This window comes from Brassica napus, chromosome C4 (assembly GCF_020379485.1).
Source record: "Brassica napus cultivar Da-Ae chromosome C4, Da-Ae, whole genome shotgun sequence".
NCBI lineage: Eukaryota > Viridiplantae > Streptophyta > Magnoliopsida > Brassicales > Brassicaceae > Brassica > Brassica napus.
The window spans coordinates 53325644-53342446 of NC_063447.1; the positions used below are offsets into that span (position 1 = coordinate 53325644).

General features: G+C 32.3%; 1 protein-coding gene across 1 annotated transcript; it reads left to right on the plus strand.

Annotated features, from left to right (window-relative positions):
- The first annotated feature begins 13418 nt into the window (after positions 1–13418).
- Positions 13419–14080, plus strand: LOC106449261 (small polypeptide DEVIL 13). Its single transcript, XM_022710367.2, has one exon. The coding sequence runs from the start codon at positions 13605–13607 to the stop codon at positions 13938–13940; it is 336 nt and encodes a 111-aa protein (XP_022566088.1). The 5' UTR covers positions 13419–13604; the 3' UTR covers positions 13941–14080.
- Positions 14081–16803: the final 2723 nt, after the last annotated feature.

The following is a 16803-nucleotide window of genomic DNA, read 5'->3' on the forward strand; positions in this document are numbered from 1 at the left end:
TATCGTGTCCGCTTCTTAAATCGCTTGAGACAAGAGGTCGTTACACTACAATCGGCGAGACGGAGCAATCCGAGCTTCTTTTACTTCACATCGACGATTCATATGAGGACTGTTGAAATATTGTAAGTTCTCGGTTATGTGCCTTCGATTCTATTCTTCTGATGCTCTTTTCTCCTATTTGAGATATAGTCAGCGCAACTCAAGACATAGTTCTTAAATCTAATCCATCGATGCCGCTGCATATCAGATCTGATAGGACTAGTAGAAAGAAATGATTTAGGGTTGAACTTGCCATGGTTGGTCGGACTCATCCGTTTACTACGAATTGTTCTGATAATTATGTTTGAAATGTGAATTCAAACTTTAGGAATTAGATCTATATTGGATTTCTATGCAGCTTGAAATGAAATAGCTTGGATACTCTATGTTATGTTAAATGGAATGCTTTGTTAAATATAATAGTTTACACTACTTAATATTATAGTTATACTCGGTTGTACTATTTTTCTGGAATGAATTAGCAATCCGTATGAAGATTTCCATTTCATTTCCTGTTGCTGTTTATTCTGTTTTATGCATATAAATACTAGACTACATAAAATATAACTGGTAATTGAAGACTATGCTGACTTTTCATATTATTTGTATATCTCATCTAATGACTTCACATGTTATTTAACCATCTCAGGTTTTTCATGGATGAGTTGGGTCTTCCAAGTAGACTGTTTGCAACAGGCTTTGAACCAGTTGGAAATAAAAGAGTTAACAACTATTTCAACTTCCGATGGATGGAGGTGATCAAGAGTGCATTAGAGGATGAGCATTTGGTGATGTTGAATGCATCCCAGTTTGGAAAGTATTGCAGATGGGGACCCACAACCTCTCAGTCATGTTTGTATATTACATTCTTGGTAACTGAGAAGGACTTCGAATTATGGTGCCTCGTGTAGAATGGAACAAAATTTTGTGCTATTTTCTATGTTTTGCTATTTGGGTTGGGATTTATATTTCTGTCGTGGGTTTAGTGATCAGTGGTTTTGGGTTTAGTATGGAGGGTTTTAGTTCACTCTGGCAAAGCAGCAGATAATTCAATGTGAGCATATAAAAATTACATAATTTGAACAATTTCTTCCATCTTATTTTACCTTTTCTTATCATGTGCATATTCTACTATTTTGAGTATATATAATAGTACTTATATACCATTCATTTCATAACATATGTTTCTATTTGTTATGTAAATAGACACGGCTTTAACTTTAACAAGGTACCCATTTTTTTTCATTTTCTTATTGCTTTCGGTTAAACCATTTGTGCTAAATTAATCTTTTGTATTTAGTGTGTTTCGATATGTGATTCTCATAACACTACAAAACCAACGACGTTACGTACTACGTCATCTACTCTCTCTTAAATTTCTATTTTAAGTGCCCCATGTAGCATGAAACATGAATTGCTACAGGTTTTACTTTGACACTATTCATTTCGCCTAATAGAGTAAAACTATCTTTCATAATTACATCTTAATACGTGCCTTCTTGGTATTATTTCATGTCAAATACGTTACCAAGTCTTGGCTATTTATTCCATCGCCTACGTCATATTTTCTCACACCTGGTGACCTCGTCTCCCATGACATACCTTCACCTACTTCAATAGTTTTTCTATTCTATATGTCTCATGTAGAATAGAACAAACTATTGTATTATTTTTATGTTTTTCTATTTGGGTTGGGTTTATATTTCTGTTTTAGGTTTAGTGATCAGTGGTTTTGGGTTAAGTATTGAGGGTTTGGTTGACTCTGACAAAGAAGTAGGTAATTCAATGTCAGCATATAAATATTATAAAATTTGGACAATCTCCTCCTTCCTATTTTACCTTTTCTTATCACGTGCGTATTTTATACTATTTTAGGCATATAGAATAGTACTTATACACCATTCAGTTCGTAACATATGTTTACATTTGTTAAGTAAATGGACACAACTTTAACTTTAACATAGCAACCTTTTTCTCATTTTCTTACTGCCTCTGATTAAACAATATGTGCTAAATTAACCTTTTCCATTTGATGTGTTTCGATATGTGATTCTCATAACGCCACAAAACCCACGATATCACATACTATGTCACTTGTAACTGGTAACTTGTCAAAGGAAATGACAAAACTGGATGAATTGTGTGTTAAATACATGACATTATATTTTGTCAAAATCAAATATTACTTACCTAATTAACATGCGATATATGGCTACTTAGCCCTGGGACGGATCCGGATATCCGGGAAATTTAGGGTATCCGGATCCGGATCCGGATCCATCGGATCCGTGGATTTAATATCCGGATATCCGGGTTTCGGATATCCGTCTCGATATTCTATTATCCGCGAATATCCGGATCCAGATCCGGATCCGTCAAAATAATTAAAAATATTTTTTTTGAACAAAAAATACTAATTTTTTTAATATAATACATAAATTAAATATTTATAAATATATTTATATATGTTTATAATATTGTAAAACTAAAATATAATATTATAAGATTAATTCATGTATAAATATTAATATATCAAATATTAATATTAATAAAATTTAAAAATTTAATGTATTTTAAAAATACAGATCCGGATTCGGATATCCGGACCTAAAAATTAAGATATCCGGATCCGGATTCGGTTTGCACGGATCCAAGATTTTACTATCCGGATTCGGATCCGGGCACCCCGGATATCCTATTTTCGGAGCGGATCCGGAGCGGATCTCGGATCGAATCCGGATCTCGGATAATAAGTCTCAGGCCTATGGCTACTACGCAAATAAACCCTATTATTACCATTGGGACGGGCCTGACAGAGACGATAACATTGTAAAACTAATAACATGAATCAATTATATAACAATATATGTAACAAGGATTACATGGGATCAGAGTATACCATGTGGGTTAATTTTTTGATTTACCTGTTCACAGCATTTGAGCATTTGACCCACAAAAATATTCCCACATTGGTCAAGAATCTCTTAGCTCTCGACTCTCGACTCTCGACTCTCGACTCTCAACTCTCAACCAGTAAATTTTTAACGGAAGATTCCTGAAGCAGATTTTTTTAGTGCACCCTTCGGTTTTGGTAATTTAAGGACCCGACCTCCTTACCATTTTTCCCTATAAACACTCTTGTTCAATCATTTAAACTTATTTATTTTCGCGACGTGTGTAATCAAACTAATCATAAAAGCTACACCTTTCTAGGGGTTCGTTTACGCTTTTCTGTTAATCAAGTTAACAAAATAATTAAACGCATAATCTTATATTTTATGGTTCGGTTTTGATATATAGTACCACCTTTGTTTAATTCTTAAAAAATAATAAAGTTTAGTGATCATTATGTAGATCCAAAATGGAATCTACGATCCATGATGACTGGTGAGCTTTGTCTCACTAATAATCCATGATGAATATAGAGCATTGTCTCACTAAGAAGAACAAAAGAAAGAATTTTATCTTTAAAAGACTGAATTAAATTGTTATTTTTGCTTGTTGTGCCCAATATTGAACCTCAATATTAAATAACTTGATGCACAACTTTTACCAAAAAAAAAAAAAAAAAACTTGATGCACAATTTAGCCTTTGTTTGGATATGAAAAAAGGAACGGCCGTTAATAACGCGCATACTGGTAAAGTATGTCGACAACTCTCCATTATCTTAAGACTGTTTGGCTTAATGTTCATCTCTCTCTCAAAAAAAATATTAGCATATGTATTGCTACTTCGAGTATACCTCGTGACCTTGTAAAATGGTTCTTGTTGTTTTTGAAAAGAAGTTTATTATTTATTAGTATCATATAAGTATGGACATGGTTAACAAAAAGAAAATTATGCACATGACCTGTATAATGTAATGGTAATGGTCAAACCAAAATTAAGTTACTGACAAAACATATTAAAATAAATTAATTGAAAATTTTGATATATTTGACCAGTCAAATGAACATTAAGCCAAACAGTCTTAAGATAATGGAGAGTTGTAGACATATTTTACCTAAATGTGCATTATTAACGGCCATCTGTCTTTTTTTCGTATCCAAACAAAAGATAAATGCAAAATTATATATGAAATATATATTTATTCGAATTTCTCAGTATAATACGAAAACCAATTTTTGACTAACCAAATATTAGTCAAATATTAAATACATATGAGCCAGCTTCCTAGGAGTATAAGAAGATGTCAATCGATGACAAAAACGAGATCATGTTAATTAGATAAAAATTATACTGCTTGTGGTAATCAAACGCAGGGCAAGCACTTCCTTAGCCTCCTACGTTGACCACTAGGACAAAGCACATGTCGATATTAATCATAAGTGGTAAAGTATTAGACTGATTTTGTGCAGTAGTATTATTAGATAATTGAAGTGTTACCAATATATATAGCGATTTTGGTTGCTAAAAACTCTTTCTAAAGGAGGAATGGTAGAAGCTCTGCCTTCTCTCTAAGATTAAGAGAGAGAGTCTTCGTGGTGGTTCCTCACGACAGTACTAACTCTGGCACACGGTGGTCTCCTCGACGCGGTGTGGCCGGCTCTGACTCCGGCGTTGCACCTTTCTCACAGTGGACGGCTGGCTTTTTGACTCCGGCATTGTACCTGGCTTTAAGGTGAACGACCGGCTTTAAGATCCGCGTCGTCTGATCCTTCGCAGTCGACGGCGGTTTTATTTGGAAGCGTTCTCTGACTTTGCTCTCGGCGGATGAGATCTCGTGATGATTCCGATGGAAGCTCTCCGGCGTTGAGTTTGTGATGATGAGGATGTAAGAGAACGGAAAGGATGAGATCTCGGAGATGGCTTGCTGAAGCTCTCCGGTGAAAGAGTGGGTGACGAATTTGGGCGCGGTGGTTTGTCTCCAACGTGATTCGGCGAAACATTCGGCGTTTCGTTTTTTTCCGGCGAAAATCTCGGCCTTTGGATCACGGAGTGGGATCGTATGACGCGTGTTGCGTGCTTTCGGTGGGTTCAATACATGGCGTCCATGCGAGTTGACCAGACGCGTGTGTCGCGTGATGATGGATTCAACGCGTGGATGAACACGGGTGTGGGTTTGAGCTTTTAGGCCCATGTTTTATGTTTTCCCTTTGTTTCGGGCTTTGGTGTGTGTTTTTTTATTGTAGTTTGGTTTTTGGGCTTTTGGCCCTTTATTAAATAAAATTAGATGGCAAAAAAAAAATATATATATATATATATATAGCGATTTTGGTAATTTTAATTTCAAAATGTTCAATGTGAAGAAGTAATGAAAGTAGTCATGACATATGGTACGGCATCTGGCCAATGTATTAACTTTGACAAATCTTCCTTACTTTTTGGTAAGAGGATTAATGCAACTACTAGGCAAGAGATTAAAAATGTACTTGGCATACATAATGATGGTGGGATGGGAAAGTACTTGGGAATCCAGAGGATATTAGTGGCTCTAAATGCAAACTCTTTGCATTTCTAAAGGATAACCTGATGCATAGAGTAAATGGATGGACAGGTAGATGACTCTCAAAAGGGGGGAAGGAGGTAATGATCAAATCCATTTTGCTTGCTCTTCCGACATACATTATGTCGACGTTTTCTGCTCCCATTGAAGATTTGCGAAAAGCTCGCTAGTGCCATTGCACAATTTTGGTGGAGTTCGAATCCACCAAAAAGAGGAATACACTGGGCGAAATAGGAAAAGGTTTGTCTACCAAAAGAAGAGGGCGGGATTGGCTTCCGTTTAATCCATGAGTTTAATTTAGCACTATTGGCAAAGCAATTATGGAGATTGGTGCAGTACCATGATTCACTGGTTGCCCGAGTCTTGAGAGGCAGATACTATAGGATGACCTCACCATTAGGAGCAATCTCTGTAAGTAGTTCGTCATATGTGTGGACAAGCATTTACGCCGCAAGGAAGCTTTTGCTTCTGGGGATCAGACAGAAGATTCATTCTGGTTATGAAGTCAAGGTGTGGGAGGATCCGTGGATTCCAACGATACCTGCTAGACCAGCTACACCTGTAGCACCTGTGATGCACCCGAATATGAGAGTTAGTGACCTCATTAACCAGGAATTGAAGGAATGAGACGTAGGGCTACTAAAGGATTATGTCCACCCCGATGACATACCACTCATACGTAGTATGGCCATAAGCTCTACTCATCGCCGTGATACTTTCTGCTGGAACTACACGAAGAATGGCCAATACACAGTTAAATCTGGATACTGGGTTGCTCAAAATCGGTTGAAGCCAGAAGAGGAAAAAGAAATACTGGAACCAAGTATCACTAAACTTTAAGCCTTTGCTTGGAAGTTGAAAGCGCCAAGGAAGATGTGCCATCTTATATGGCAATTGATAACGGGTCAGGTGGCAGTAACGAGGAATCTAGTAAGGCGGAATATGAGGTGCGATAATTATTGCCCAAGGTGTGGAGAATTAGAGGAATCTGTAACACATGCAATATTTGAATGCCCTCCAGCACTCCAATTATGGTCCTTTTCAGCAACTCCTACAAACCCAGGTATATTTCCAGTGGCAAGCGTCTACACAAACATGGACTATCTATTCTGGAGGAAGAATGAAATCTTAGAACCAGACCAAGACAAGGATCCTTATCCCTGGATAATATGGTATATTTGGAAGGCTCGTAATGATAAACTTTTCAGGAGAATAGACAGAGACCCCTTGGAATTAGTTCGATACGCAGAAAGTGAATGTCAAGTCTGGTTTAATGCGAATGAGATGATACCACCAGTAGTACATGCCAGCAATAATGAGGAAAGCCAAGTCTTAAGGTTGGGTAATATTTGCTTGTTAGATGGATCTTGGACAGATTCTGATCGCTTTAGTGGATGTGGATGGGTCTGGATGGATAGCGGGGAGAACACACAACTTATGGGAACACGGAATTTCACTCGATGTGAATCAGCATTGCATTCAGAGGTAGAAGCACTGCGATGGGCGATTGAGAATATGCTACAACACTCGCCATGCCAGAGCTTTGGAACAGACTGCAAGGAGCTGATTGCAATGATAAATGAACCCCAAGAGTGGCCAAGCTTCGCGACAGAATTAGAGAAGATAGAGACGATGCAGATTTGCTTCTCGGACATCAAAATCATCCATGTGCCACGAGTGCGCAACCAGTTTTCTGATTTTTTGGCTAAGACTGCTAGGACCTTTCGTAGGGAGTTACTTTTCATTGGTTGTTCTATTCCAGTCTGTTTACCCAGACCACCTCAAGCTTGAGTAATGGAATGGCCGTTCGACGTTAAAAAAAAAAATGTTCAAAATTTTATACATCAATTTATTTTCCATTTCAACTTTAGTTGATCTATATAAATTTATTCTAATTAGTTTTTACCTTTAATTAATTTAATTTTTGTTATTCCTAGAACAAAAACAAACTGTATAAATTTTAAACTGAAATAAAATCTGATCTAATCATATTTTATATATTGTTAAATTAATTATAAAAATATATTTTATTTATTTATAGATATATTTACCAAATCCAAAATGACTAATTTCAAAAAATAATTAAATTTAATTATGAAAAATAAAGACATTTTAAATTAATCTTATAATGTTTTCTCTGTTTTCACAATTCAGTATATATTTTAGACTGTAAGATCTTCTTGGTCTGCATTTATATCACTAAGGCTTCCAATGGGAAAAGTGGATCTAGTGCTGCGGATCAAGCGGAACAAGAGTGGGTAAACCGGATCTAGCGGTCCAAAATATATGTATGAATGGTGAAAGTGGATAAAAAGTGGTTCAAAATACTGAATAGATTTAAAATAATTTATATTACTATTTAATTTTATAATTCAAAGTATTTATTTTAAAAAAATATTATAACTTTAATTCAAATATAATACAAAATTATTTTAAACACACACACACACATATATATATATATATATATATATATATATATATATATTGGGATGTAAAATGAAATTTATATCTAACTTTGGATGAATATGTTTTTGATAAAGTAGTATAATAATTTAAGCTTTAATATTAACTAATAAATTAATTTTAAAATATTATAAAATATAAAATAACACATTGTTAAGAAACTAAAGTATGATGTCCAATATATATAGCCAATATAATTAGAATGGACGTTCGGACACCTATTTGGACTTGGGTCTATTCAGATTTTAAGTTAGCGGGTTAGAGGTTTAAATTTCATTCGAATATTTATAATAAAGTATTTTGAATATGTCATATTGAAATAAATTCATAATTAAACTTGAATTGAAAAACCAAAAAATAGTCGGTTTGGTACACATAAATTTAGAATTAAAAATAAAAGCATAAAATTAGAATATGAATAATTTTATAGATTATATAAGTTCTTATTTTGTCTAAGACTGAGTTTTTGTAGACATTTATATGATTGTAACTATTTTAAAGTTAAAATTAGCATTTTTACATATTGTTTAAATTAAAATATAATTTATTTTAAAAATAAAGATAAAAGAGAAGAACTGCCAAAAACACTCAGAATTTGGAGTGTGTGTACTGTAGTGGGTGGTTCTTATTTTTGTTCAGAAGTTTGAACCACTTGCAGTCCATTATTAAAAAAAAGTGAATCAACGTAAATATCACACATAAATGTTGAATGGCAAACCAAAGTGCAGTTGGCACACTCATGCGTATCCTCCGTCATCAACGTAAATATTACATAAATGTTGAATGGCACAAACCAAAGTGCAGTTGGCACACTCATGCGTATCCTCCGTCATTTTTACCGCCTCCCATCCGAACACTTAAGTCTAATAAATCCTTACTTATTCCGCTCAATCCATTTGATAAATCGGCGGAGAAATTTTGTGTTATATATGGTAATCCTTCTAATATCAAAATTGGATATCCGGAACTTAGCATTTGTGATGCAACATTTAATCCACTTTTTCATTTGGAATCTTAAATTCATAGATCTATCCGAACTACAAGAACAAACGAGGTTATGATTCTTTCCTGTGATAAGGCTATAAAATCTAACTAGAGGATAAATCTTCACTAAAACACACTAGCCTAAAAATTGATAATTATTCTGTTCCTCATTTATCTCTACAGATATTATACAATGTAAATATTTTAGTAATTTTAAAATCAAACATTATATTTCAACAAACTGTTTGCTAAGACATTCTTATTAGCAATTGAAAATTGATGCATAATAAATTAATACACGAATAATAGTCTCTCGATAATATTAATGTCTTGTTATAATTAAGATTATTCTAATGTTTACTATCCAAAACAGCCCTAAACCAGCCTGGATATAATACAAAATGAAAAATAGGGACAATGTAATGTGGGTTCCTTTTTTCGTAAATCCAGGCTGGTTTCGAGACATAAGTGAAAAACATGTAGAATATTATTAGACCAAACCTGTCTACTCTTCCACTCCTTTAAAAATCATGATCATACGAAAACACCTATCCCTCCATCCCTCTTTGCCCCTCTTCTCCAACACCCACACAATAGTATACCTTCTTTATTTCAAGAAAAAAAAAATTCCAACATTTTGAAAATAATAATCTTACATTGAATGAAAAAGAAAATTTAGTTTCAACACTTTGAAAATAATAACTTTACACTTGTAGACAATTATTTGAGGATTTTTTTTTAATAACTTTGGTATGATCCAAAAAGATTTCTAGGTCCAATGACTAATCACCAAGAGGCCCATAGAAATCTGGGTTTTCTTGCCACTTAATGCGTTTATTGGTGGCCAAGGGGAATCGAACCCAGAGCGGAAACTCCAGCTGAAACTCATTTACCATTAGGTCAAGACCACTTGGCCGAGGATAATCCTTACTATCGTTTAATTGGTTAGTAAATTAATTCCGGAAGCTATATATATTTCAAATGTTACTGTTTACTAAAAGGCAAGCATGATTAACATGGCAAGCCGAGTAGCCAAGCTCTATTCCGAATTCTCTAGTCGCCTTCTGATCATCTCTAAATTTAAGTCCCTATATATTAATTGAGGATGATTTAAAAAATTATAACCTTAAGTTTGTACTAATTAAAAAGAGACTCTGCTTAGGTGTCGCTTAATTAGGATTACAATTTAGCTTACGTGGTAGCTTAAGAATCAATTGAAAAAAATGTTGGTACAAATCCAATTACTAGAGAACATTATATTAACCCAAAATATAAAAAACATGTATTCTTTCTTTAAATAAAAGCTACGAAATTACCTAATATGATTAACATATATATAACAATTAATTACTATGAATAATAAAGATTTGATAACAATTTTTGCATCTTTCTTCATTTCTGTTTAATTTTATATTATTAAAAACAAATTAAACAATCACATTAACCATATAATAAAAAGTTATATTTTTTATTATATGTTATATTTTGAATTTTCTAAATGATTTTAAATTAAAAAAAATGAGGAAACCTTATATGTTATATTTAAAAGATATTAAAACGACTTTAAATTACAAAAATGAGGAAACTTTATATGTTAGATTTTTCTTATATGTTAGATTTTTTCTTATATATTATATTTTGATTTTTTTTAAAACGACTTTAAATTATAAAAATGTAAGCATACGACTAAAATCATTGAAACGACATGTATCAATGCGATGGTTGATCTGAAACCTTTCAAAACCATATGGAAGATAAATGTCAAAATAATTCAATTGTAGAAACAATACTGTTCACATTTTTCAAGAATGTGTTCGGTAGAAAAATCAGGTTTTTGTGTCATAATTTGTTTAATATTTAATCCGATTAATCCATGATATTAATTATAGTTTAGTTCCATAACTTTTAATAAAAATTGATCCAGTCTATCGAAAAGAAATTATATAATAACAACAAAAAATATTGTATATGCATAAATAATATGATCAAATATAAAAAAAAATTATTGATAATATACACAGATACACTCACTCTGCGCAACACGCCGGTCTTGTCCTAGATCATCTGTATAACACTTGTTCATTTCGAGGAAATTTAGCTATGCTGTTAACCAGTTTTTTAATTATTATGTATCTCCCTCCCCCCCACCACGTTATTTCTTGAGATTCCTGTCCCACTATGGCAATTATATATAGTGATCCGTATAAATAAAATATTTTATTTTAATCAATAAATTATTTTAATATATAAAATATGCGTACAATACACACTGATATGAAATCAATACCGATAAATTTTATCGTGCTCCATGTTGAGATCTCTCTCATGTGACATGCTTAAATGAAGATTATAATTGTGCTATACGTATAGATTTTTTTTTTTTTTATCGGAAGTCCCCGAAGGGACAATAGATATATGTAACTATGTATGTATTAATATATGTATTATGCACATAAACGTACGACATTGGTTCCGCCAACACTAATGGCAGATCTCAAGAAGACGATTTCGACAATGTGTAGATCTTGTGATGTAGATCTTGTGATGGTAAGAATAAGACCTATTCGTCAAAAAAAAAAAAAGAATAAGACCTTGAGTTCTAGAAGCTCCACCCAATCGAAATTTGCCACCTTTGCTATGTAACAACTCGCTTTGCAAGCATATGTTATCTAATTAATACAACTTTCATTAATCAAAGCATAACTAAATCGTCAACGCTAAGTAAAAGGCCCTCATCCCCAAACCTTGTGGATTCTGTATAACTGATACCAATTAAAATAATTAAGGATTAGAATAATAACATGCAAAATAACTGTAGTGTGATTTTAATAATATCAAAATATATAAATACATTTGTATATATATATATATATATTATTTTATTATTATTATTAATTTTAACTGATGTGGTGTAGTTTGGATCTTCAGAAATTGTTATATATAAAAAGAAAAAGAAAATACAAAAATAATCATAACAAATATTCATAATTTTTCCAAGCAAGGCTATGAACTCCCAAAAGCTCCATCAACTATTCCTCAGGTCACTTATATAAAAGTGTCTACATTTTCTGCTAGCAAGAAAAAAAAGATTTTTACTGTTTTAAATTTGGTGCTGTTCTTTTTCTTTCAAACAGATTTGGTCCTGTCCAGAAAAGGCAGAAACCATCCAATACTTTTTTTTTTTTGTAAACTAGAAACCATCCAATACTTGATACAAATATACAATTGCCTTAACCTTTAAGAGAAAACCTACTTGACAAATTTACGCAAGAGTTGTATCGTTGTTTTTCACTTTTCTCGTTCTTTTAAAAACAAAAACAAAAACTGTTTCTTCTGTGAGATTTACAGTTTTTTTTAAACAGTACAGTAAAAACTATATAAATTAATAATGTTTGGACTATGATATTTTATTGATTTATAGAGTTATTAATTTGCAAAAAAAAAAAAGTTTCTGGATTTTTTATTTTGGAATAATTTTTTTTATAAATAAACAAATAATTGATATAACTGAATATACATTAGTTAAATTTTTGAAATTTGACTTTTAGGTTATTTTTATTGTATTGTTTGGGGTATATAAATTATGTTTTATAAAATTTAAATGTGGTTTAGATATAACTTTACTAAATATTAGCAAAAGATATTGAAGTGTTAAGAAAATATAAAAATTATTCTATTGCGAAATAAAAATAATAATACAATTGTTTTTTGTACTTGTATAAAATGTATATATTCAAAAATTATTAATCTGTGATTTTAATGAAACAATATATTTATATAGGATTTTATAAAATATTATTATTTTATCGATTTGTGTCATATTTGAGCTGGTCAAATTTGTGACAAAAAAATTTATTAATTTATAATATTTATTTATTTTTTGATTATTAATTTATAAAGTTTATAATGTAGAATAAACCAGAATATCGTAACAGTAGAATTGCTTTTCTACATAAATTCCTATGTAGTTTAGTTTTTCTTTAAATAATTATTATTTATGACCTTTGCGTATGGTGATTTGATAGCATTGCCAGAAACAAGTGAAAATAGTTAACTGAGTATCAGGTTAAAGCAAAATTTATGATTAGAAATATTAATGAGATCAAAGTTAATATTGAGCGGCGGGGTAAACATAAAAATCGTGAAGATCTTTATTTTCTATATAGATTATGTAATTTTGAGTTTCTTAGTCCATCAACTTATTGGAAGTTTGGAACTACTTAAAAAATATGTATATACAAATTTTATAAGAAAAAAGTATTACATTAAGTTTAGATAAATAAAAAGTTTAGCATAAGAAAGAAGTATAGAAAAATAAAAAACAAGTGGATGTTAAATAGTGTTCCTAACTCTACGCCACAAGAAAAATAGTTCCCAAGTCGATGGGAAAAATAATCATTGGTTTAAAATAATTTTCATTTTTCCCATTAATTTGTATGCCATTTGTTATCTCCATTGATTTATTACAAGTATAAGAAGCATCATATATAAGCAAAGTGACACTATCACTCTCTCTACTTCTCTCTTTCTCTCTCTCTCTCTCAATCACTCTCTTTTTGAGTTGAATCTCCACAAACTCATAATCAAATACACAAGAAACACACACAAAAATTCGACCAATTCATCTGAATCTGAGTCCAAAACTCCCAGCAGAAGCACACAATATTCATGGAGGAGAAGTGGAAGCTGTCGAAGAAAGAGACAACATCTTCTTCTTCCTCTAAGTCAAAGTTCTCAAGAAGCTTCTCAACAAGTGCTTCATCTGCTAAATCTCCACTATTCGCAAGGAGTTCCTCTACTAAATGCTCTGTTCCCTTATCCTCATCTTCCTCATCTTCAATCTCTAGAAGCTTCTCAAGAAAAGAGAGAAAATCGTCTTCCTCTCCATCTTCTTCTATCACTCGAAAATACAGCAGCTTGGCTAAAGAACAAAAGGCAAGGTTTTACATCATGAGAAGGTGTGTGGCTATGCTTGTTTGTTGGCATAAACATGGAGATTCTTAATTAGATCTTCCTTTCTTTGTTACTTGTAATTAGATCAGTATGATTATTCCATACAAGTTCATTGTAAGAAGAAATTTTGTTTTTAAAAATTAGGGTTTCAATGCTCATTGTTCCGTTACATAACATTTTCCTTAATTACCTAGCTTTCATATGCTACACATACACAATCATAGACATGTGTATATGTATCATCAATGCAAGTATTTCTATTCAGATCGGGATTAGTTAATGTTTTTTGATAACTAAGAAAATATTAGTTTCAACTAAAAAAAACTAAGAAAATATTAAAACTACAATATCTGGAGTATTAATTAACTGGTCATTGATGTATCGAGAAGTACAGTGTTTTTGTTAGGATTTGCAATAAATAGTTAATTTCATTGTCTCTGGAAAAAAAAAATTGAAATGATATAACACACAATCTTTCATTTTATATAATATATTTATCTGTTGGTTACTTTAATTGGTTCAAGATATATATTCATCTGATCAAAGATCTGAAGCTTTTTTCTTTGAATCTATTATTATGAAACGATAATGGAGTCCACTTAATGTCAATGTGATGATGATAAAAATTTATCAATATAATGCTATGATGCTGTAGATCTTGCAAACACCAATAATGTCTGGAACTCTACTCATATTTTGTTTTTTCTTAGCTTTATTAAATATTAATTTATTCCTTTTTGCATTTTATGGCAGTATTTGGTGGCAGTATTTTCTGTTTGCTTTCTGGGTTTTTGTCTCTTTGATTGAAGAAAGATTCCCTCTTGGCAAATGGAAAATATTTAGTACCAACATATTTTCACATTTTATTTTATAAAAACTTAGGATGAAATTGCTATATTGTGTATAAACAGTTAGTTACTTTGAAAATTACTAGCCGGCATTATTGAAATGAGATAAAATCTATCTTTTCACTTTATTAGAGGAAAAAGTTGTGATTATTATATAGAGAATTGTCAATGACTCCATCTTTTGTCATTTATCATAAATATTTTTTTTTTGGGTAAAATGTTAAATATCGTAAATATGTTTTGTTTAAACAGATAATGAAAAACGATCACGAGCGTTGCAGATTTTTTTTATTGATTTTTTCGTTGATTACCAAAATTATGTATTTTGCGCCAAAACTATTTTTTACTAGAAAGGAAAAATAATATTAAAAACTCAAAATTCAAAAACATCAGTAAACAGGAAATGTAAAAAGGAAATCAAGAAACACATATTGCACAATTTAAGGAAAAAGCATTCCAAGAAACTGAAAGTGCTGATGTGGAATTGGCAGGGGCGTTGGATTTGTCAGAGTCAACATTTAGGAAAATCTGAGGGTGGAGGGAGCTTCTGATTTGGAACATGGTCAGACCCCAACTCAAATGAATCTCAATGTGAATACATGAGCCATACACCTGACCCCATCAAACAACGATTAAAAACACATATAATTTGAAATTTACGTTAACCACTAAAATTAGGAAAATTTGTTAAAATAAAACAGATTCATGTTGAGTTTGTCCCAATAAGACTTTAGTCATTAGAAATTAGAGGATTAGAGCTTAGATTAATAATACAATTTTAATCCTAGGAAAATCGAATTACTAGGTCAACTAAAAAGAAAACATTATTTTCTTTACATTTTGTACAATTTAAATACCATTTATTACATATGCTGATATGCGAGAAAGCGTTGATGGAACGAAGACAAAGCTACCAAGCTTCTATGTCTGGTTTAAGGAGCACTTAGAAGCCAACGAGTCAGACTACAAGAACCTCTAATATATCACATCGCTTGCGAAGTGTGAATAATGCTGTAGCCAGAACTTTGAATCTTGATTCTTGAGTCACAGACTCACAAGGAAGCAGTTCTCCTGATGATCAGATTGCTTTGGTCAGGTCACGTCCACCATTACCGTCTCGTCCTGTGAGATCAGCTGGGTTTCGAGAAGCTAAGAGAGTGTAAGAGAGCGCCAGTGAAGATGGCGAGTATGAAACCAACTTTGTTGGATCAAGGAACCGAGACATGGGATGAAGAGAGTGGAAACACACGGTCTGGAAAACTGGAACAAGCTTGGAAGATGAAGAGCAAGTTTGATGACTACACCTAAGAACAAAGGTGGGCAGTGTCATAGAAGAAAAAGCAGTAGACGTCAAGGTTTTGTCAAGTTTCCAAAAGGAAGGCGGGTTAAGTTAGGGAAAATATCTTTTTTTTGTGTAATTAAGGATTAAGAACATGATGAAAACTAGTCTCATAAGTAGATAATAGCAAGGAAAGAAACAGAACTATAAACCCTTAACAACCAGGCCATAAATGCATCTCCAAAGAAAGTACTTCTTCAATGTTGTATAATAATACTAAAACAAGTCCACGTTCATATGTTTTCAAAACAGATTCAGCTTCTTTCTGACGTGAAGCAATGGTAGAGTTTGCCATGAAACCATTGTTTTAAGCTTATTTCTAACTTCTTAATCATTAATCAATACTTTGACCCCCCAAAAAAGAACTTCAAGCAAAGAACCATGACAACAATTGGTGTTCAAAAAAAAAAATAACGTTGACCTTACAAGAAAACATTCGCTATGGTGGAGAGAAATCAGTACATAGCACAAAAGTTACTAGTAAAAATCCATAGGCTAAAACGCTCTGAGACAGCTCTCGACAATGATAATTCGGACCAGGAAGCTGGGGTTGAAAAGAATGGTGATGATCCGGTTTCTTCACCAGCATGATCAGTTCCGGTTTCGAGTGTTGTCCCAAGTTAAGTATCAGCAGTACTGCTTTTTAAAATATTCTTTTGTTTGTTCCAAAATAAGAAATATATATATTTTTGTTTGCAAGGCTAAAATTTCTTGGCTGCTTCTAGGC